A 25347-nucleotide genomic window follows, 5' to 3' on the forward strand; every position below is an offset into this window, starting at 1 on the left:
TTAAATAGATAAGTGAAAATTCCCTTTTTGGGTTTCATTTTGGAAAAGCAGGACCTCTTTCAAAATGTATAAATCCTTGGGGATATAACACATTAAGATATTAGCAAAAATTTACACATTACTGTGCTTTAATCTAAAAATATACACGTGTATGTGTGTATCTCCTATTCTTTTGGGACTAATTAACAGACCACTAAGAGAATGTAAGTTCAGATGGTTAAAGGAAGATCAGGAGGGGAAAATTTTGTAATGCAATGAGTGTATATGGAGGGTAAGAACTGTGTGAAATATCAAACAAAAAGAAGTTTTGGGCACCTGGGCTACAGGTAAAAGGCTCACACCAAAAAGAGGGTAAATAATAAATAAAAGTACAATTGTGCAGTGCGTGCCATGGAAAAACTTCTTCCATTTCACATTTGCTGAAGGCTGGTTCTTTTTTTTTTTTTTTTTTTTTTTTTTTGAGACGGAGTCTCGCTCTGTTGCCCAGGCTGGAGTGCAGTGGCGCGATCTCAGCTCACTGCAAGCTCTGCCTCCTGGGTTCACGCCATTCTCCTGCCTCAGCCTCCCGAGAAGCTGGGTCTACAGGTGCCGCCACCACGCTGGGCTAATTTTTTTGTATTTTTAGTAGAGACGGGGTTTCACTGTGTTCGCCAGGATGGTCTCGATCCCCTGACCTCGTGATCTGCCCACCTCCGCCTCCCAGAGTGCTGGGATTACAAGCGTGAGCCACCGCGCCAGGCCAGGCTGGTTCTAAAAATGAGGATTATATCTGTAACAAGTTACACATTTAAAATGGCCTCCAGTTGTGAGTCCTGGGCTCTGGTACAAGAGGAGGTGAGAGCTCTTTCTAGGACCTTGGGTAGGGGCTGGGGATATCAAGGTGCCATCAACTTCACTGCAGCCCAAGTGCAGCCCCAAACACCAGGGATCATGTACACCAGAGTATTCATCTCGATTTTAGAGTTGCAAATGGAAACGTGAAGACAAACACTATTTCCATTTCTAGCTGAGTCTTTCTGGACTCCATGAATACAGGTTCACATCCAGATTAAATCACTGTTCTCCTTTGCAACATATGTGGCTCAGGAACTGGGAAGTAACATGTCTAATGGAATCCCTCTTTCAATTATCCTCACTTCCTCAGTGAAGCATTGCCTGACTTTTCCAGGCAGAATTAGTTACTTCCTCTTTGGGGTTTTCACTTATTATGTTGTTCTGCAATGACTGGGGAGTTCTCTGAGGCAGAAGTCTCAAAAGAAGTTATATTAATACATGTGTAGAAGGATACTATTTGAAGTATTAATTTGTTTAATGTGCTTCCTCTCTTGGTATTTCCTACTCTGCACATCCATTCCTCCCTTGCTTCCCAGCAATAAGGGCAAGGATATTCTATAGTCTCTGCCCTTAAGGTAGTGTTATTAAATAGAAATGCAAGGAGAAGACAATTATTTTCTTCTACTTTAAAGTCCTGAGGCTGAGTTCTAAACAACAGTTTTGAAGAGTAATACCAAATAGATTTTTCTCAACACTCTTTCTAACCCTCCCAAATTCCCACATTCTCCCATAACACAGAAAGTCTGTGGGCTGGGAAAGGTGAGTTGGAGAGGCTATCAGTACTCTTGATTGGACACCCAAGGCTGAAAACTGGGGAAAACAGGGTGGCAGAGAAGCAGTTCGATGGAAGAGTGATCATGGCTTGTGTCTTTTCCTCCAGAACCCAAGGAGGCAGCAGCTTTGCAGGCACTCCTGTGGCCACCAAGGCATGGGAACAATTGAGAAACATAAACAGCCTGGGTCAGGGAGAACTAAAAGCAAGCTTGCTGTTTTCTCAGGTCTACGGAAACAGGAGAGGAACCACATTTTCCAAGCTCTTGGTGAGATAAAGGAGTTACCTGACACAGCCAGCATGACATAGGTGGTGCTGTGTCATGCTGAGGAGCCCCTGCAGTGCACACTGGCATGAATCATGCAACTTGTGGGCAGATGGGAACTTACAAGAAGACACCAACACTATGAGGTGATCACCAAGAATCAGGCAAAGCAATATTCTTTATAGAAGATGCCAATGTGGCCATATGCCAGTTGAGACCAAGATATCTTCCTTGATGCTCCTAAGCATTCTTCAAACTTGAGTTAAATCGGAACACGGATTAATAATAGCAGCAAAAGTGTATACAGGATAGCTCTGATATGAATCAGGAACTGCTGTAAGACCAGTGGTTAGATTAAATCATTTCGTCTTTAGAACAACTCTACGAGGTAGGTAAATCATTCTTCTACTTAATTTATAGGAGAAGAAACTAAAGCTTAGTGAGGGTGAGCAACTTGCCTACATTGCTTAAGGTGTTCGGTGGTAAAGGGCAGAACTGGGATTCAAACTGGGCAGTCCAGCTGCACAGAATATGCTCAAACACTACAATCTGGCATATGTGGGCACTGGGGATGCCAACCTCCTTAACCCTTGTAAATACGTGTTGTGAACAACTGAATGAGTGAACGGTTATGGCTTGGGTTCCTGGTATTTGGTACTATAAATTCATTTACCATGGTTCTTATGCTAAATTAAAAATATTAATTCCTTCATCTTTCAGATGCCCTTTTAGGATCATAGTACTTGAATATGTTTTGAAATAAATGACTTGTATATAAAATATCTTAGGTTAGGGAATGAGTGTGGCTTGCTTTTACTATAATTTAACTTAAGACATTCCTACTGATTCACCTTTCCCCAGCCCAAATCCGATTTCGAGATATTCTGTTTTATTTTTCTTTACCTCTTATTTACATCATTTACTATAATTATCTTAGTCAATCTTGGTGTTTTTAATCCTTACATATCTAAATAATCCACATACTTAAGACTTTCTAGTTCCTACTCTATCTCCTATATTATATAAAAAATTTAATGTAATATAATTTAATATAATTTAAAAAATATAATAAATCCATTCATAGAACTGACTGGTGATAATTATAAAGCTAAAATACTAAAAAGTTTAACCATATAAAGCTTTGTTTTATTTAATTCCCAAAGAAGTATAGTCAAGATAAACAGAGACTCAAGGAGGTAGGTTTACATAAGACAGAAAGGGACATAGAGGGTAAGTCCCCTTCCCAAAACCCATCTCCTCCAATCACCAGCCCTCAAATGTCATGGCAGAGAAAGCATGAGTGGTCCTTAAAGAATGATGATGATTAGGCAGACATGGAGGAGGAAGGATGGCATTGCAGGTAAGGAGCAGAACATGAATAAACGCACTGAGGTGGGGAAGAAAAAGGTAAACATACCCTCATACTTCCTGGCTGGAGATACCCACACACATATACATGCATATAAACATGTATGTACACACATATACACACGCGTACACATATATGAATGTTTTTCTTTTTTTTTTTTGAGACACAGTCTCATTCTGTCGCCAGGCTGGAGTGCAGTGGCGATCTTGGCTCACTGCAACCTCCGACTCCCGGGTTCAAGCGATTCTTCTGCCTCAGCCTCCCGAGTAGCTGGGATTACAGGTGCATGCCACCACGCCCGGCTAATTTTTGTATTTTTAGTAGAGACAGAGTTTCATTGTGTTGGCCAGGATGGTCTCGATCTCCTGACCTCGTGATCCGCCTGCCTCAGCCTTCCAAAGTGCTGGGATTACAGGAGTGAGCCATCGTGCCCAGCCTAATATTTTTCAAGAACTCTTGAGATTTGACTAGAAGAGTGAGATGTGGCTATACTGCAGAGCAGGAGTTGCCAAGTGATGGTCATGTTTCGTAATCAGTAAAACTTCAGTAGGGCTGCACGCCCCTTACGGAGTGGTGTTGCTCTCCAGTTTACCATAGTTCCCACCTCGCCCCCTTCTCCTACTACCAGCCTGGTTCCTGGAAGCCTGTGAATCTATTATCCCTGAATCTATTATCCTTATTCTCAACCCTGTGTCTTGCAAATCTTATAGAACTGTTAAAAATACCAATATCTGGGTTTCATCTCGGACCAACTGAATCAGAATCTCTCAGTGTGGGGGGTTTGCACATGGGTATTTACTATGTGCAGCCAGGGTTAAGCACCACTGTCCTACAAGGTCTTATCTGATAGATTACGGTAATTCCTGTAAAAAAAAAAAAAAAGTTCTTCTGCACACCAGTAGTTCTCAATCCTGGCGGCATAGTAGAGTTGTCCAGGATGTTTTTTAAAAAAGGATGCAAGAGCCTGCTCTCAGAAGTTCTAGTTTAATTGGTATAAGGCAGGCAGACATTCTTAATTTGGGAAAAATTTCTCATATTAATGGGCAGCCAGGGTTGAGACCACTGATAAAGAGAGTGAAGGCCACAGAAGAACTCTGAACAAAATGACATGAAGAAGGTAATGGTTTGGGATAGTTACCCTAGATATGAATTGGAGGGTGCCAAGGTCAGAAAAGAGAAAATTAGAAGGCTGTTAAGTAGTTCAGGTTTACATTAAGAAGGACTGGAACCAGGAGAATGGGGCATCAATGGGATGGAAAGAAAAGAATGCATGGGAGAGATGTGAAGATGGATGTTATTGCTACAGATTAATAAAATTCTCCTGTAATTTCCTAATCTCACATTGGGCTGGTAGCTCCCTTAAGCACCCGACAGAGGCAAACACACATCCCTTCAGGAGAAATCCAGATACAATTTAGGCAGGTCTCAAAGAATTTCCCATGATAAAATTACAAAAAATATAGGCTCATGATCAACATTTATAAAACACACAGGAAACAAAGCCCCATAAGCAAAGAGAAACAAGGCAGCAGACCCACAACACTCTCGGATACCAAAATTATCAAACATGGAATACAAAAGCAGTATGTTTTAAGTGTTTAAAGAAATAAGAGACTAACTACGTAAAGAGCAAGGCACTATTAATAAAGCTGACCGAAGAGTTTTGAAAAAGTCACAAAAAGAAATTTGAGAAATTTAAAAAAATCATTAAAGTCAAAGGATACAATTAAAAGCAGGTTCAACATAGTTTAAGAGAGGATTAGAAAACTCAGAGATAAACCTGAAAAAATTATCTAGAATCCAGATTATAAAAAGACATGAAAATATGAAAAAAAAAAAGCTTAAAAATATGATAGTAAGAAAGATCCAGATCCAGATTCCAAAAGGAGAGAACGGAGAGAATGAGGCAGAGGAAATACCTGAAGATATAATGGTAAATGTTTTCCAGGATGGATGAAAGATCCAACTTAAAGATTTAAGAAGTCGGCCAGGCGTGGTGGCTCACGCCTGTAATCCCAGCACTTAGGGAAGCCGAGGCGGGTGGATCATGAGGTCAGGAGATCGAGACCATCCTGGCTAGCACGTGTTGGTGAAACCCTGACTCTACTAAAAATACAAAAATTAGCCAGGTGTGGTGGCAGGCGCCTGTAGTCCCAGCTACTCCGGAGGCTGAGGCGGGAGAATGACGTGAACCCTGGAGGCAGAGCTTGCAGTGAGCTGAGATCGCCCCACTGCACTCCAGCCTGGGAGACAGAGTGTCTCTTTAAAACAAAAACAAACAAACAAAAAAAGATTTAAGAAGTCTGACGAATTCCAAGTCAGATTAAAAGAAGTGGATTTCTAGATATTATCACAGTGAAGGTGAAGAACACCAAAGACAAAGACAAGATCTTTAAGGTAGCTAGAGAGAAAACCCTGATTAAATAACTTCTCAATAGCAAAACAAAGCTGAGCGACTGTAGTCTCAACCTACAGCTATAAACTCAGCAAAGATATACTCAAAGAATAACTGGGAGATAAAAGATACTTTCAGATGAGACTGCCACCAACAGTCCCTCACTAAAAGCAATTCTTAAGGATGTTCTTCGGGCAAAAGAAAAGGTCTAATATGTAAGAGGGAATAATAACCAAAGAAAGAGGTATATATGTGGGTAAGTTTGTATATTAAAATCACTTGGGTAATTACTTAAAAAAATCAACATAGTGTTTAAGTTCCAAACAGAAATATGGAATGAAATACATGTTAATTATTTATCAAGAATAGTAATGATTTCCACCATGAATTCCTAATTGGAAAAAAGAAAAAAATGAAAAGACAACAACAACAGAATAGTAATTACTTAGGCATGGTAGATATCTGCAGTGAGTTTTAAAAATTTCTTTATTTGAACTTTTCTGTATTTTTCAAAGCATTTATAAGGAATATTAATGTTTATGTGAAAAGTTACTTATTCTGTCTTTCTATTTCTCCTTCGTAACATTTATCACAGACAAATTTTTATTTGATTAATATTTACTGTAAACTCCAAGTGAGCAGAGACTGTGTGTGTGATTTTTCCTCATCATTCCATCTTCAGTTCTTGATTCACTTCCTGATGGTAATATATACTCAAAAAGTATAAAATGAATGAACGAACAAATGAATAACTTCATAGTGATTGCACATGGTGCTTATACAAGCTTGAAAAATGGCCTCCCAAAAGACATCTGCATTTTAATCCTTGGAACTCATGAATATTACTTATTACATGGCAAAAAAAAAAAAAAAAAAAAAAAAAAACCCAAAGGACTTTGCAGATATAATTAAGCATTCTGACACAGGGAGATTATCTTTGAACATCTGGGTGGGCCCTCAATGTAACTGCATGTATTCTCATAAGAGGGAAGAACAGGGAGATTTGACACAGACCAAAGAGGAGAAAGCAATGTGACTGGAGGCAGAGAATGGAGTGATGCAGCCACAAACTGAAGATTGATTGGTGGCAGCCACCAAAAATTGAGCCTCTGGAAGGAATGAGGCCATGCTAACACCTTGATTTCAGCCCAGGGATACTGAATTCTGACTTCTGACCTCCAGAACTGTAAGAGAACAAATTTCTGTTGTTTTAGGCTGCCAAGTTGGTGCTAATTTGTTACAGCAGCCATAGGAAGCAAATATAGTGTTCAAGTGAAGAGGAATCAAACGAGGTAATAATTTGGAGCTGAATGCAAGGGAATAAATGTACCATTCATAAACAGGAGTATAAAAGAGTTTAGGGGAAAAAAAGCAGGGGTTTGAATTTCGATGTGTTTTATTTTAGAAAATGGCAAGGACATTGGAAGTATATGGAGGCCATACACCCGTCTCTCTTCCTGTACTATGGGCTCCTAAAGGTTATACCTTTCATCTTTGAATTTCTGGTAGCTCCCTAACATACAGCCATTCAATACTTGTTTGGGATAACAGGCCCATTAAGATTGACTTTTTATGCTGAAGACACTTGAAAAAAACGCCCTATATTAGGTTTATGGATAACAAGGAGATTTTAAATATCCAGACTACATTTAATTTTTATTATGGTGGATAATCAAGAGTTGACTATATCTAGTACATAGTATTGTGTCCGGCTTTAGAAGTGGCTTAATAAACATTTTTAAATAAATGAATGAATCTAAGAAAATATTACTAGGTATTTAAAATGTGATCTGCCTGTTTTTAAAAAACTTAAACATACATTTATCAGATAACTCAGTGATTCCACTGCTAGGTTTCTAACCCCTCAAAGTGAAAACATATGTCCACATAAAGACTTCTATGCAAATGTACCAAGAGCATTATTCTTTTTTTTTTTTTTTTTTGAGACGGAGTCTCGCTCTGTGGCCTGGCCCAGGCTGGAGTGCAGTGGCCGGATCTCAGCTCACTGCAAGCTCCGCCTCCTGGGTTCACGCCATTCTCCTGCCTCAGCCTCCCGAGTAGCTGGGACTACAGGCGCCCGCCACCTCACCCGGCTAGTTTTTTGTATTTTTTGGTAGAGACGGGGTTTCACTGTGTTAGCCAGGATGGTCTCGATCTCCTGACCTCGTGATCCACCCGTTTTGGCCTCCCAAAGTGCTGGGATTACAGGCTTGAGCCACCGCGCCCGGCCGAGCATTATTCTTAAGAGCTAAAAAAGTGAAAACAATCCAAATATCCATCATATGACAAATGAATAAGCAATAGGTGTTATACCCATATAATGGAATATTATTCAGCATTAGAAAGGAAAGGACTACTGATACCTGCTACAACATGGATGATCCTCAAAAACACTAAGTGATAGAAACCAGACGCAAAAGACCACATATTGTATGAATCAATTTACATGAATATTCAGAAAAGGCAAATCTATAGTGAGAGGAAGTAGATTAGTGGTTTCCTGGGTCAGGGGTGAAAACAGGGTTTGACCCTAATGGGGCAGGAGAATTCCTTCTAAGGTGATGGAAATGTTCTAAAACTGGACTGTGGGATAGTTGTGCAACTCTGTAAATTTACTAAAAATCACTGAATTGTATATTTAAAATGGGTAAATTTTTTGACATACAAATTATACCCCATTAAAGCTGTTTTTAAAACAGTAATGTGCTTAAAAATATGACAATTATACAGGCAGAAAGTGCTTTTCACCAAAGCATATCTTTAAAACTATATCACTCCTGCTAAAATCTTCAGCGAAGGCTCACAGCAGCCATCTTGTTAAAAACGGAAATAATTTGTGATATTTACAGTGTGGGTGCTTGATGTAAGAGCCTCAAAAAAATTCCATCCAGGTTTAGTAATACTCTAACTAACAATCATAAAAATGTGAAGGGACATTTGGTAGCCTTTTATAGACTTCATTTACAAGGCAGATGCTGCTCCTTAGAAGTGTTTGCTCTGTAGCTTAATTCCATTTTTCTGTACAGTATGTACTTGTTTTGGGTAGGCTGAAAATGAAGATGAAAAAAGATGACTTTATTTAGTTATTTCTTTTCTTTTTTTCTAGGAGAGTTAAGAAAAAATTGATTTTAACCAATAAGAGATAGTGGGCATAAGTGAGAGTCCCATGTGAGCTAATGAAGTACTCTATATTATTTACTACTAAGAATAGCTAATGTTTAGTAAGTGCTTACTCTGTGCCAGGAACTGTGCTAACGCAATTACATATATCATCTTCTTTAATCCTCAGAACAATTCTGTAATGTAGTTAACATTATTCCCATCTTATAAAGAAGAAAACTGAAGTTAGAGAGAAGATAACTTGACTGAAGGCACAAGGCTGGTAACTGTGACAGACAGGACTTACATAGAGACTCAGAACCTACTATGCTATAACTATAACTAGGCTATAACTGCTGCCTACAGAATTAGTAGAAATATAATGTTTAAAATCAGGAAGCTTAAAATAGATTTTAAACCTGTTTTAAAGGAATTGTACACATCTACGCTGATTACTCCCAAATTTCTATCTTTAGTGTTGACTGCTCATCTGAATAACAGACTTGAGTATCAGCTTCCAACTTGAAATCTCCACGTGTGTCTAAAACATCTCTAACAATATGTCCAAATGCAAACTTTAAAAATCGATCTCCCCAAGTGTTCTCCATCTCAGTAAATAGCACCTTCATTTATCCACTTACTCAGGCCAAAATATTCAAAATATATCCTGAACACTTATGATTGCCACTGCTACTACCCCAGTCAAACCACCACTATATTGTCTGGATTATAATAGCAGCTTTCCACATCCACTAAGGTAGGTTAACTGCATTAAATGGATTAACAAAATGTAAAAGGCTCATGTAAGAGTACTAGGCAGGTGGGTAGATCAGAAGGGCAATAGTCTTCCACACAGCTGTTTAAGGTTCCAAGCCAAAGGAGACACTGTCATCTTCAACAACTGCTTTCTATGTCCAGCGAGGAGGGAGAAAGAACATGGGAGAAAGTGGGTGAGAAATTTTTATGGAGCAGGCCTGGAAGTGGCCCACATCACTTTTTTCTATTACATTTATTGGCTAAGAACCAGTCATGTAGCCACCCCAAGTAAACGGCAATAGAGGCTGGAAAATGTGGTCTGTATTCCCAAGAAAAAGAAAGAAATTTGGGGGATAGCTAACAGTTTCTTCCATATCTCCTCATGCTAGGACTCTGGCTCTTGGGCAACGATTCTCAAATTGGGGAAACAATTTCTCCATTAAAAGTGTTCTTGTTAAAATCAAGAATTGACTATGGTAGGTGAAGAGGGGCAGTTGCATAAGTCTCATGTCTAATTTTAGACTGGAAACAAATGCTTCTCTAAGAAGGTGAGTGGTGCCACCTAATACAGTAATTTTCTGCCAAGTCTGAGGATAAGTTGCAATATACATGACACTAACAGAGGTTTACTAGAGTTGCATTTTCTAAAGAAGTATCAGAGGGCCTGGTTTCACTTATATAACAGGACAATGAATTTTGGGGGTTGCAAACATATATACTGAACCACAGAGAGCAAATCGGTTAAAGGAGAATTGCACATTTCTTTTGGTGGGGAAAGAAATGTCAAGAGTTCCATACTAAGTCTCTGGGGTCAATCGATTAATTTTACATGAATAAGAACAGTTTATATAGCATGTGGGTGGAGGAAGGAAAATTTTAATGATTTAGTTTTTCAGTTGAAGAGACATAGTATTTTAGGGGATGAAGATCGTAAGAGCACCTTTTTGCTTTTGTTCATGTTTACAAAGTTACCACAAGTGAAAAAACTGGTAAGAAGTGGTTTCAATGGAGGCAGTACAGTAATGAAGATAAAACAGGATTCTGGGCAATAAATCTTTTTCTACTCTGTAAATACCCCCCTTTCAACATAAAGGCTCTTTAAAGAAGTAAGAAAACAAAGCTTTCAGAAGGGGCTTGATACATTATTTATGAACTTATCAAGTGAAAAAAAGCACCCACTCAGACATTTTAATAAAAACTTTCAATGAATGTATCTAATTTTATTGGTATTTTTAAAAGCCAATTATGAACTGGAAAGTTATTGTTTGTTAAACTGCTATACAGCTTTCTGCAAATAGAATGTTTACAAATCACTTGGAATCACTTTTCCAAAGTTTCAGTTTCTGAAGGTCAAATAACTATGTAACTGCTTAATAAAGAAGCAAAGAAGTACCTCTAAATGTCTCTCAGCTCTGATGGGCTTATATTCTGCTCCTTAGGTGAGGTATTAGCAAAGCTTATTTATTTTCATTTCCAAGGCTTTTATTTGCTCATTCCCTTGTGGTAAAGCTGATTTCCATGATGATTCCCTTCTTAATTTTAATACCCTTTTTACTCATCATATAGACATAAGAATTTTCCATAAAATAATGAAATCCTTGCAAAGGAAATGAAGACAACTCAGAGAGTAAAGTAAACTAGCTCTTTTTTCAATTAATTGATCCACTGTCATGTGCATATAAGATTTTTTTTAAACCTAGGAAAATAAGGTTAATTAACATAAAAAAGCCTCACTCATCTAGATGCTGAATTTTGCATTTTACCCATGCTGCCTTAAGTGCCTTGATTTCCCAGTAATGACCTAGTTCTCCTAATGAGGAACATTAACCCCTGGCTGTAGCTGTCCAGGACTTAATTGTCAACTGCAGCTGAAATAGGGGAGTTTGCCGATCAGCAGGTATGTGGTATATTAACTCATGTCATTTCAACCCCTAATAAATAAATCTGTTGCTAAGGCAACAGGAAGATCAGCTCTATCAGTATTCTTCCCTCCCTGTAACCAGCTCCCCACCGCCTCTTTTAGAGGAAACTGCCTTTCACACCAAGCTTAAGAAAAAAGAAGGAAATTAACTACATGTAACCATAATTAGAAGTAACATCAATTCTCATCTCAGAAACATATCTAAATTAATAAAAAAGGACAGCAAAGACAGAAATGCTTTTGACGAAGATCATGATAAATTATTTCCTTCAACAGGACATAGGGACTATGAATATACGTCTTAGTAAGAACAAACCTTAAACATTTCATTTCTCTGTTTCTGAATTTTCACCTTCTTTTGTTTAACCAACAAATGATGCTAGGCCAAATAATGCTGAAATAGCTAATTAGTTGCATAGCCAATAAAGATGATGGGGGGGGGGAAAGCTTACATAATTTGTAATAGTTATTGCTGTGCTACCTTGGAATTTTTTGGTATGATTGACTGAGCAAAAAATAAATAAATAAATGAAAACCTTCCTGGGTAAGCTAGAAAAGCTACTGGAGCTCATTCACTTAGGATTTCACATAAGAGTTTAAAAAGCGATTTCAATGGATTGTTTCAAAATGACTTAACATCTGGATTATGGTGGAGGGTAGGTTAAAAAATAATCTACAGGGATCTTCACTTCTGGATTTATTGTTCCATAATAACTTAGAAATTACTTTGGTTTTAACCAGTTTGAGCTTTTCCTCCCAAACATTACTACTCTTCTGTTAAAAAGCATTATTCTATTTTAACAAAATCTTGAAGGATTTGTATTTGCAATGCCTATAAAGGCATTTCATAAAAGAAAACAAACCAAGAAACCATAGGCTTTGTAAAAGCAATGCTGATCACATGACCATGTCTATCTGTCATTTGATAAACTGAATTCTTCCCAGAAAGAGAGATAGAACCTCAACTGGACTTACTGAGTGGGTGATTATCAATTACCAAACAGTAACCCTATAATTCATTAACATTAAGTAACATCGACTAAGTACCCCTAATTGCCAGGCACTCTGGTTAGATGCCATGGAAAACATTCCCCCTAAACAAAAAAAAAGTTTCTGTCTCTATCCTGAAAAACTTTAGAACCTAAAACAAATGCCACTATTAAAAACATGAAATGAGTAGGGCTAGGAGGCATGTGGAAAGTGCAAAGTTCTGTTACATGTTTATGTGGTACACTGGACTGCACAGTGCCTTTGGCGCATGGACATCCACAGTCAGGGGGATCAACACACCACTGGAATTTAAATCAGGGAAGATGTCTGAGGAAGGCAGAGGATTACAAGGCATCACTAGAGAAATATAATGATGACTACCATCAGGGAAAGGCAGGTAACACCACACATTAAGAGAAACAGGAGGAATATTAGTCTCAAAAAAAAAAAAAAAGTAGAAAAGAGTAGGCTAATTAAAGAGAAGTTAGGTCTACTGGGACGGAGTGGAAAAAGTCTTAGTGACCGGAAAGGAGAAATATATTTAAATTCACACACAATCACGTATATAACATAAAAATATATAGCAAAGAAACAGATGATCTATCTGCCAATCCACCTGTCCACCTATCTGTCCATCCATCCATCCATCCATCCGTCCATCCATCCGTCCATCCATCCATCCATCCATCCATCCATCCATCCATCCATCCATCCATCCATCCATCCATATCATCTAGCTATGTACTTCCCAACTCACCCACCCCTGACTATGATGTTAAGTGAAGTCTGGTGTAAGAATTTGATCAAAAGAATGGTGACAGAGGATCCTTAGGCAAATGTGGGTCTTGAGCAGTTGAAGATGACTGTCATAAGCATACCATAATGAAACAGTGTCTTTTGCAACAATTAGTATGTTTACAAAATGAATCACGCTTAGTGAACTTTTTAACCTTGTTGGGCAGGAAAACGGTAACAAGAGCTTTAGTTTATGATATTCTATTATAGCAATACCAGGATAGTGACTGCTATTGGTATTATAACAATACCAAGATAGTGACTGTCCTTATGCTGACATGGTGTGTTAAAATGTTAAAAACAATCCAAGAGGCAATGAGAAACTAAATGTTGAATCTGTACTTATTTTCCATATGTTCAATGATTTGGAAAATAGTCAGCAAGGCACCAAATATGGAATTTTGGAAATTATAAATGGGATTCTGGTGAGGCTCTTTCTTTCGCCATGGATTTCTTAGTATCTATTTTCTTACCACTAATTCAAAATCCTGAAATAGATTCCCATAGATTAATCTAATAGTGCTATGTTAGAGGATAAAATAAAACTGTAAGTCATATAGCACATGGTAATTTTAGCGAGATATTTGATTATAGTTTTTCCCAAAAATTCTAGTAAAATTCTTTAGAGAGCTTTTCATTTTTTAAATGCCAGAGTTCATTCTCTTTAAAGACAAAATTCTTTAAAGACAAAAACCAAACAAACAAACTAACCAATAAATTCCCCAAAACACTCTAGGCATGAAAAAGGTAACTAAAGAAAACTTATCACTAAATTGAGAATGACTATAAATAATTAGAACCTTATTATTTCACGTGAGCTTTGACTGTCTAATTGATGGAAAAACACAGAACTGGTTGGATGATCCCTTTCGAAGAGCTATTGGTCATTATTCCTAGTCAATCTGACAACTAGCTACTTAAAATAGTTATAAAGCAAATATTCCTTACATCAAGGGTTACTTAACTGTGAAAATGAATACTACTGGAAAACATCTATGGAATCATCTTTTTTAGAGATCAGAACACGTAAGATGGCTTCTCACAGGTATGAGGAAGTTTTGGTGGAGTGTGCTGAAAAGCAGATAGCCAGAGCATGTGAACATCTTTTCCGGAACCATTATTCTGTGAGGATCATTCTTCTCTTAGAAAAACAGATTTACACATAACATTGAAATAGAATGAAGAACATTAGTGTCCAAAAATTAACACTTTGCCCTTCTGTTCACAGCCTAGCATGGTACCTGAAGACTGATTTCCAAAAGTATTCTTCACCCCACATCATCCTCTGTCCTTCCCAAAGTATTCTATTACAAGGTAATGACCAGAAAAGCCTAAAAGATTTAAGACGGCCTACTCACCATACTTTTTCTAAGTTATTTCAGCAATGAGAAAACCAAGGTAAGTTTATTCTGGCTTGAAAAGCATATCATTCAATCATCCAAAACACATCCTTTCAGAAGACTAGTCATTGATTGTGTTTCTGAAGTTATATTTTTAAACCTCAGAGAGTCAAAGAGTGAAACAGAGCAATTTATTTTAGTACCAAGTAATAAAGCATAATTTTCCATTTTATATCAATCATATATTGTGTTAGAAATTGCCAAAGTTTCTAAAAATATAGATGTCAAAGTCATTCAATATTATGGTACATGTTTTACTTCAGTGACTCACCTAAGTTTGTTTCAAAACTGTTTTTCGTTCTCAATGACTGGACTTTGTCCTTTCTGACTTCATACTCTTTATATCAACTTTGCATTAATTGATTTATCATTATTTTATGGAAAATGCTGCAAATACCATATAGCTCATAAAAAGTCATTCTACTTTAAGCAAAGAGCTTTGATAATTTCCCTTTATCCCAAGTGATAAGCTCATGGTAGAACTTAGCTCCTCTAATAATTTCAAACTTTTTAACATGCCTCATGGCCCACTTCTTATTTTTATTAACAAGAATGCATCCAATTATGGGCCAATCACAGAGGTTTAATGATCAGAGTAGAATTTCTTATATCATAGATCTGTATCCTAGGGTTTCCTAGCTACTTAGCCCACATTGAGGCAAATTGTGTTTGGTCTGAGAGAGTTGACTTTTATAAGATAAACCCTTGTTCACTGTCAAGTTTTAAACCAAAAAAATATAATATGTTAATATTCAGGGGAAAAAAATTTAGTCTATGAGAACAAAAAATTAGGCAATTCCAATGGCTGGTGGCAGCCATATTTACATACATCACATCGATTCCATTTGACAGTGGTTTTCAAAGGGTAGTCTGAATTCTTGGGTGTATTCAAGACTTTTTCAAGGAGGCTGCAAAGTAAAACCATTTTCATAAGGATACTAAAGATGTAATTTGCCTTTTTCTCTGTGTTGACATAGGCCCTCATAGTGAAAAACACTGGTGAATAAAGCTGCTGGTGTCTTAGCACAATTCAAGGCAATGGCACAAACAAGTCTGTTTTACTTAAGCATGTCCTTGTAGAAGCAGTAAAATTTATTAATTTTATTAAAGTTCATCCCTTTGATATTTTTTAATATTCTATGTAATAAAATGAGGAACACACATGCATACCAAGATACAATAGTTGTCCTGAGGAAAAGTATTTGTATGCTTGTTTGAGTTGTGGGCTAAACTAGTTGTCTTTTCATGAAATAGTGACTTTATTTCAAAGAACAACTGATAGACAAACCACAGTTAATCAGACTTTGCTATTTGGTAGACATTTTCTCAAACATGAACCGTGTGAACTTGTCACTCAAGGAAAAACAAGTGATAATACTTGTTGCAATGATAAATTTAAGCTTTTAAGGGAACATTAGAATTTTGAAAAAATTGCACTCACACTCTTAGCTTGACAGCTTCCCATTACTCAAAAATGTCTCTTTAAGAGATCAATGGTGATATTAACAAATATGATTTTTTGAAATTGTATAATGAATTGCGTCAGCATTTAGAAGATCTTCAATTTGGTGAACCTATATTTCCCAAATAACCAATGCATGATGCCACAAAATCCATTCAAACTGCATGCAATGGAGCATGAAGAAATCATTTATGTGGTTTCATATTCCATATTGCAGCAAATCTTTAAAGAACTCCTACTTGTCAAGTTTTGGTATAGTATCAAAGAAGAATATCTACAGTAATCTGAAGAAATCATTAAACACTCAACTTTTCCAGCTATATTTCTTTGTGAGGCAGAATTTCTTCATAAACTTCTACCAAAAGAAGATATTGCAACAAATTAAACACTTAAGCAGTTATAAGAATTCAAATATTTTCTATTTAGACAGACATAGATTTTTAAAAATGTAATGTTGCTGTTCTCACTGATTTTTTTTTTTTGGAAAATACAGTTAATTTTCATAAAAATACATTATTTATGTTAACATATATTTGGTTATTTATTGCTATTTTAAAACACTCTAATGTAGATTTTAAAACTTTTTCCTCAGTTTTAATTTCTAATACAGTAAATGTTAATAGGTATAATCCCAACAAACAAGAGCTCTTTGGTATCCCAGTAATTTTTAAGAGTATGTAGGGGTCTTGAGACCAAAGAGTTTGAGACCTGTGGCCTTGAGAGAGTGATCTTTCAATATAGTCTAAACTTTTTTTTTTTGGTCCTTCCAGCAGTGTGTCTTTTATGCCCATCATAATAACTATTAGAGAATGCTTAAAGGCTGGAACGTGGATTAATATTACAATATTTGTATAATATTTGGAAAGAAAATAGTTTTTTTTTTTAAAAAAAGCAGTGCCAATTGCAGCCTGTTTTTTACAGGTCTTTCTCTATAAGTCATTTCTATTAACCATGCCTTGCTATAGATGTTTATAATAAAACATTAAGGACTGAGTAGAAAGGAGAAAACAAATTACTCTGCAGAGAACCCAGCAACTCTGCTAAAATACTGTCAGTTATTTATCTACTGTCAGCAGATGTTGCACACTATAATCCTTGACAAGCTCAGTTTGAGAAAGAATGAGGAGAGGGGCAAGCATTGCATTTAAGGGCCTGTTCTCATGCACAGACATTTTAACACAGATTTAAAGCCAGAATGTGTCTTCTAGAAAATGTCACTTTTGATTTTGATACATATTCTAGCAAGTAGGCTCTACATTTGGTTGACTTAGTATGAGATATGTTAGAGGCTGACACTATATTTTAGACCATTCATGATCCCAGTGTGGAACTAACACAATGAGGTCAGCATCACTTCATTTTTAGAGTTGGCTACTGCAACTGCATGATTTCATGGGCATATTTTTTTATGATAAAGAGGAGGGTTTTATTTCTCTTTCGTTAGGCAAGGTAATGACAAGATCTAAGAATCCAACTGCCCTCTCCAGTGTTCCTTTCTCCTTTAGGTTTACATGGAAACAGTCATCAATGCATTTTCTCTGGTAAAGATACATGGCCAAGGTGAAAATGCAAGACTTCCTGCTTCTAAAGAGCTTCCTGCAGGCTACTGTAAAGAAAACTCCCCTTTTCAAGCAGGGAGTTAAGGCAGCTCGAAATACTGACAAGAATATGTGAAGTACAAGGATGGGGGAGGCTCAAACTAAGGGGGTTGAATAAGAAACACATCCCTGGTCATTTGTAGTAGAAACCATAGTTTCCTTCTGAATACCATTCATATTGACTGGTCAATTATATCATTTCCACCCATACAATCAGGGGTCTAAAGAAATGTGTGCTTGTAGCTGGGGATATTTGATGAATGCTGAACCAGAATCTTAATTTTCTAATTCATATTCACCAATTAAAAATAAACTGTATTTTTATGAGCAAATTTACATAAATCAGATGATAAAGCATCTACCACTAAAGGGTAGGAGTTCAGCTCACAACATTTGCATAAATCCTCCTAAAGAAAATATAGGCGTTTTAGATTTTCATTGAAGAGTCTTGCTGCGATGGAACTCTAATGGGCTTAGAACAGTAAATTTTGAAGAAACTGATTGCTACCCCTGTAGCTAGTAAATGTCTGCCTAGACCCAGTGGCATTTGAAAAAAGTGTTTTATCATAAAATTATCCCAGCAGAGTCCATTCTGCAAGATAACATCATCATCATCATCATCAGTACTCCATGCAGGACCCAACAGCTCTGGCACAATATTGCCAGTCATTTATCTGTTGTCAGCACAGGTTACACACTGTAATCCTTGACTGCCTCGGAATTAGAATGTCTTTGATGTCCCCACAAGAGTTTTTTGCCCGAAGGCTTTACCAATGCTCGGCGGCTCAGTGTTTATTCCTCGTAATCTTCCTCTCATCTCCAGGCTAGCAGTGACAGATGGTTATGGGCACACAATAGTATTAAGAGTTTGATATTTTTTTTATGCTGTGCTCTCTGTACAACAAATAGCTATCAGACGCGGGCCAGAGAGCTGACATGGCTCGCTTAGGTAATGGCAAACAAACAGCTCGGGTTGATGCTTTCTGTCATTTCCCCTCCTAACCCTGCTTGTTTTCATTGTATACTCTCAAAGGTAAACTATATTAACCTTATAGACTGTTATTAAAAAGATATATCTATATGAGCATAAAGTGCTTTTCTTTTCTCTTTTTCTTACTCTTTTGATTATGAAAGTAATACTGCTGACATATTGAACAAATATCGAATGTCAACATAAATTTTTAGTGTGTGATAATATCCCCCTTCATATAGCTGTGTGTCAGGCGGGAACCTGCGGATGATGCATAGCAGTAAATAACCCAAACAAAATTAGTTCTCTTGTCAGCTTCTACCTTGTATGTCCCCAGGCATCAGTAAAATTGACTGCACGCTAGATTTTCAAAATTAGCCCTAATGTTAGCTATGTGTCTGGCAACCTCCAAGTTTCCAATGTTCTACTATATTACCCGTAAGGATGAATGTGTTACTTTTATATTTTGGCATTTACTCTTGCTGATGCGGCTTTTTTCCCTCTTCTCCAAATTAAAAATAATTTAGCTTTAACAATAAGAATGTGCACAAACATAATGCTGCATCTCTTTAAGCAACTAACTTTAGGCAATTAAATTAAATTAAAGCAAAAATATACAAAGGAAGAGAGGGAATTATTCAATTTAATATTGTTAATTTTATTAACATAGCTCTGTCTTATTTTGTGCAAAGTATTGAATAACATGGTTTTCACTCTGTCCTCCATATTTCTGTTTTGTAAAAGCAGACTAGAAATTATTTAATTTAACATTTTCATGATAACCTGGAACCAACTTTTAGAACTGATTTTCTTGCAATAAAGAGTACTTCAGAGACAACCAAAGGTTAATGCAATAAAAGAAAAAGCTTTTCAGAAGGGAGTAAATGATGACATCTATTTTACCTTGAAACAGGTTAATCTCATCTAGACCCAGTGCATTTTAAAATCACATCAAAGAATATTGAACTCTGTCACAATCGAAGTAAAATATGATTTAAATATACCTGTTACTACCTTAGAAAGGCTATGCTGGACGTGTGAAGTTGCACAAACAAATTCAAACACACATTACACATCAACTTTCAATCCCTACATTTTACGTTCATACATTTAGAATCAAAGATGAAAATCCCTTTAGGTACCAGATGCTGCAGATCAACTGGGAGAGCTTCTAGAGTTTTAATGTGCTGGAAGGCAAATCCTCGGCAAAGGCGCTTTGCCCGGCCGGTGCGGTGTGCTTATTACTTCACCTGCAAACGGTTGCTCTCAGAAAATCGGACCTAATGATCAGCCTAGCATCTCTGCAATAAAGAGACCATAATCTGTGAGGGAAGTGAACTCTAATCAGGCCACACGCAGATTAAACTAACTGGGAGGAATAAAAACTAGATTAAAATGTTCATGCCTAATACCAGAAGATTATCAGGACATTTTACCTCTTTAAATCCTAATTTATAGGAGGCAGGGTTAAGTTTGAGTTTATATTTGGTGAGATTACATGCTGCAGTTGATTTTCCTCTGTTTAGAAAGGACTCGGCTAGAAAGTATTTTGCTTAGCACAATACAGAGGCATCTGAGTGAAGGGAATGGTTTGAAATGTACTGATATACATATTACGACAAGTAAAATGAAGCCACCTTGTTGAAACTGGCCAAAGTAGTAAATAATGGAAATTATTCTAGCTTTAATATTAATATTGCTTTATCAGTGTATATATATGAAAGAGTTTTGTGATAACTGTGTGTGTGCGTGTGCATAAAATGGAATCTGATTCTTATATTTTGAAACTTTTTGAACAAGACTTGATATGCTAGAAGTGCCTACCCACTACTGTTAGTTGAGCAGATCACTGCAAATCGTTATCTGTAATTCAAATTTAATCTAAGCGCATGACCATCAATGTGAAGATATTTAGTAGTACCACCTTGGCAGATCATGAGTAATACCACCACATTAAAATAATCTTTTTCTAAAGCAGTAAGGACAGCAAATTATTATGTCAATCAACAGAATATATTTTCTTTCACCAGTTCTACAACTCTTACTAAATTGGCATGCCTTGACTTACCACCTGTGAGGCCAGACAATGTGCAGCAGTCTTTGCTGATTAGCATCTCCACCCAAAGTGGCACAGGGATTAACAGTCAGATTTTGTTTATTTTCACCACGATGAGAGCTTGAATTCTCTGGTGAGGTGGACTTTTTCAAGTCTGACTCCTGTCTTAATGAGTTACCCAAGTATTCTCGTCGTGCAGTATCAAGGCCACAGTGTGCATCACACTCTGAATTAGAATTCTTCAATAAACCCTCCGAATCTCTCTGCTCCGGCTGAAAAGGAAGGGCCATGGACAGAACCGTACCGCCATTTCCTTTAAGGCTGAGCATCTTCTTTAAATGGGTTGTTTTGTGCTTGGGCATGAATCTGTTACAAAAAAAGAATGCAATATACTTTTAGTGGCAAAAAATATGTAAAATTTGTCCTTTACCTTCCTGTAAGGACATAATGATTATATATAAAACTGAGAAAAAATAAAGATGTTATACAAAAATTCCAGAAAAAGTGCAAAAAGTAGTAGCCACTAAGAGAAGTTCAAAAGTTTGAAATTGGACTGGGCTGTCTTTGAATGGTTTCCAAAGAGTTTCTATGGCTATAAAACTTGCACTGCACATACCATGAAACATAACATTAGAGGGATGGTTTATCACTCTTCCCTCACTCATCCTTCTGGATTTCCATTTTGTGTTTTCCAATCACTACATGGCCCAGTGCTTATTTTCAGGCCATACTTGTTCATTAACCTACAAAAATGTTTGAAACTGCCTTGATTAACACTGGTCATTTCTGCTCATGACTGTTCTGTATTCCTGGGCACCTGAATATATATTAAATTGACTTGGCTAATGTTTCCTGAAGTATATTTTAATATCTTTTTTATTATCATTTCTCTCCTATCTTTCCATGACACTTTATCACACAGAGTTCAGTATCTGTTACTTATTGATAGAGAATCAAAATAAAACGAAACCTTAAAAAAGTATAGCTTAAATCCTGTAAGCCACATATACTGATAGAGGGGCTATCCTCAAGGAGCTCACCGTCTATTGGAAAGCAGACCATTAGTGCTTACAGCAGAGTGGGAGACAGACACATGAACAGCCAACTAACCTACCTTGGAACATACTATACATGCAATGGCCATTCCGTTTTTTTTTAAATGGAGGGGAAGAAGAGATTAAGGCTGATTTGGGGCTCAGTAAAGGCTTAAAGGTTTTAGGTAAAGGATTTTGCAAGACAGAGTCAGGGAAGCTCTAGAGTCAAAGAACATGTGATCAAAGGAAAAAGGAGTGAAGAAATACAACTCCTTAGGAAATAACATGCAACCCAAAGAGACTGGGATGCAGGTCTGGATGTAAGGTCTAGAGGGGTAGACTAGGCCAGACTACCAAGTGCTTTTTCAGAGTTCCTGAGCCCCATCCGGAAACTTGGCCCCTTCCCTGAATTGTTGTGTAGGAGAAGAAATGGGTTTCGGAGGTAGGTGAAAAAGAAAAAGCACGGAAAAAGCAAAAGGGAACATCTGAAAGAGTAGAAAGAGAATCCAAGAGAGTAATATTACATTACTGAAATGAATCAAGAACCCTCAAAGAGTGTGTAAAATGGGGCATAAAACACTGCAGAGGTGCTACAGAGCAGAAAGAAGAAGCTTTTGGCCTTGTCACGTCATAGGTCACTGGCTACTCCGACAGGCTACTCTCTGCTCTGGCTGAAAGATGGTGCACCTTGAAGAATGGTGTGGGCAGAAATCAGACTGCAGGAGGCTAGGGTTTGTGTATGAAAGAGAGGCAGGCCGGGCGCCATGGCTCACGCCTGTAATCCCAGCACTTTGGGAGGCCGAGGTGGGCAGATCACGAGGTGAGGAGATCGAGATCATCCTGGGTAACACGGTGAAACCCCGTCTCCACTAAAAATACAAAAAAAACTAGCCAGGTGTGGCAGCGTGCGCCTGTAGTCCCAGCTGCTGGGGAGGCTGAGACAGCAGAATGGCATGAACACGGGAGGCGGAGTTTGCAGTGAGCCGAGATCGCACCACTGTACTCCAGCCTGGGTGACAGAGCAAGACTCTGTCTCAACAACAACAACAAAAAACAAACAAACAAACAAAAGAGGCAGAGCAAAAAGGAGGTAGAGAGAAGGGAGGAGAAGGTAAGGTTGGACTTTAAAAATGAGGCACATGGGCACAGTGTTATTCACTTAGGAATACTTGCTAGGGAAGGAAGCAGGATCCTGAAGAAACAGAAAGATCTTATAAGATGGGAGGAGAAAAACATTATAACACGTGTGATCATGGTGTGGGTGAAAAGCAGAGTCTTGTAAAGATAGTGAACCTAGCTTTCTTGCAAAGCTGAGGGAAGAAGAGAAAAATGAAGCTGAAAAAACAAAACAGCTTTAGGTGGCAAGTATAGAACCTAAGGAGTTGCCTCATTAAAGCATTAGGTCAGTTCATCTATTTCAGTGAGGTGAACAAAGGTGGAGATGGGCTTTCAGAAACTCACTGAGGCCTCAGGACAGTCACCGTGGAGACAGGGAGAGGGCGTTAAAAAGGGCTGAAAGCAAGGGCTGATAGGCAACACTAAGAAACAACGGAGGAGCCACAGGAGCTAGAAACAAAGTCTTTCGCTGTAGGACACTACGTACATTCCAGAACCAGAAAGCTTGTTTTGGGGGCTTCTATGTTTGTTTCATAAAGATATTTAAATTTCTATTCTAATTTCAAATACCTTGAGGAAACTCAAACAAATACATAAGAACTCCTCAAGTAATAACTAGATGATTGTATATAGAAAGACAAAACACAAAGAATGGTACTAAATCCTTAAATATGCCCTAATAAAATAGTAAATTTAGTCCTTGATTTAAAATGGAAAGAAACCTGGGCATTTATAGATTATAGTTTCAAACCGCATAGGCCCCGAATTACTGTGGGAACCAATCAACTTCTTCCTGAAACAAACTCAAAATACTAAAGAGATTCTAGAAACTAAAACACAGCAATAAAAAATTGCCACTGATCACCAGAAAAGGTAAAAAAATAGAATGACTATGACACTATCTTCAATTCTCCTAAAGAAATGGAACAAATGGTAAGAGAAGGAACATCTGCACATATCTGGAAAACAATAAAGCAAGTGAAGTAACCTATTTATTTATGTCAGATAAAGAGTGCCAGGCAAGCTTAATAAGGATTGTAACAGAATCACAAGCTCAGCTTATGAAGGATTCACCAAAAAAAAAAAAAAAAAAAAAAGAAAAAAAGAAAAAAAGAAAAAAAAAAATCAATGGGATTCAAACAACATATCTTCATTTTAGGAAACAGTATCATGACCCATCTTACTCATAAAATTCATTTATATTGGCCAGCATGCGAGCAAAATTGCAAATTAAAAGAGATGGGAGATTGGCTAAAGGGTTGTAAACAACAGCAATTGGTAACTGACAAGGAATTTAGCTGTGGGCAAGGTGCGAGGCCTGCGAGAACATTCCCTAAATGTTCTCAAGGATGAATAGAATCTCATGTTAAGACAGGTTGCAGATGACTGACTTGATAGGTGGTAGTGAATAGGGACATGGAAAGATGCAGAATACAAATAGGGGCAGTAACCAAAACAGTTTACAAATCTCATGAAATTGAAAACAATCAAAATAAACCTTGAATGCAATTAGGGCACATAAAAAACACCATTTAGACCATCCTGAATTGGACAAGATGAGCAAGAGCTGATTTGATTCAGTGAACTGATGCCATTTAGTTCTGGATCTTGTTGCACAGGGAAGGAAGATACTAAGTCTGTCAGGATAGAACCCTGTGCAAATGCTGATGTCATCTGGGGCACCTGAGAACTGTATATGTTTGAAAATTAGAGAGTGTTTAGAAGAGCAATAATAATAATCAAGGCAATGGAAAAAATGATTTATGAGGACAGATTAAAGGAGCTAACTATGAATAGCCTGGTTAAGTGACAACCAGAAGGGTACATAATAAGAGTCTCCAAGGAAAAAGAATAATTATTTAGCTTGGTACAAGGGGATGTAACTAGGAGCAACGAGATGAAATTAAGAATGGGAAAATTTAAGCTCAATTTCAAGAAAAACTCCCTGATGGTGTAATTTATTAGCTCATGGAATCAATTCCCTATGGAAATGCTACAGCTAGGGAAACTTAATAATAGAACTGGACAACCTACCAATAAATAATATAGATAACAATCTGGTACTTGAAAGAAGGTAGTTACAAGCTAGGTTTTCCTTGTTTATAGTATATTTTCATATTTTTCTTATAATCTATTCATTATAGTAATTGTCACCAAAAGAAGTACTTAGGCAATTAGCCAAATCTAGCAGGATACTTCCTTTAGTTGGGGAAAGTTAAAAACACTTTAGTTTTCATACACTTTGTGGTAAGAATGAAGGCAGACTCTGAAACATTTTTGTACTACTTTGTTACAATAAACCTAGTCTTGGCTGAACAACTGTATTAATAATTCTAAAAACAAAACAAAACCAACCACATCCACCATCCCACACAATCTATTCCGATTCTCTGTGCCATGAAACTCATATTTTCATAGACATGTTTAATATAAACAATTTATTGCCATAATAGAAATAAAAAAAACTTTATTTCAGCTTTACTAAATGTAGCTCTATGGTCAATTACTTCACATC

The 25347-nt window shown here is 37.2% G+C and overlaps 1 protein-coding gene across 50 annotated transcripts in view; it reads right to left on the reverse strand.

Moving 5' to 3' along the window:
- Positions 1 to 25347, reverse strand: part of GTDC1 (glycosyltransferase like domain containing 1) — a 376627-nt gene that overhangs the window by 40235 nt on the left and 311045 nt on the right. For all 50 annotated transcript variants that reach the window (XM_077956033.1, XM_077956021.1, XM_077956001.1 and 47 more), the window contains 1 exon segment: positions 20695 to 21048. In XM_077956033.1, the coding sequence (XP_077812159.1) occupies positions 20695 to 21048 (354 nt within the window).

This window comes from Macaca mulatta, chromosome 12 (genome assembly GCF_049350105.2).
Source record: "Macaca mulatta isolate MMU2019108-1 chromosome 12, T2T-MMU8v2.0, whole genome shotgun sequence".
NCBI lineage: Eukaryota > Metazoa > Chordata > Mammalia > Primates > Cercopithecidae > Macaca > Macaca mulatta.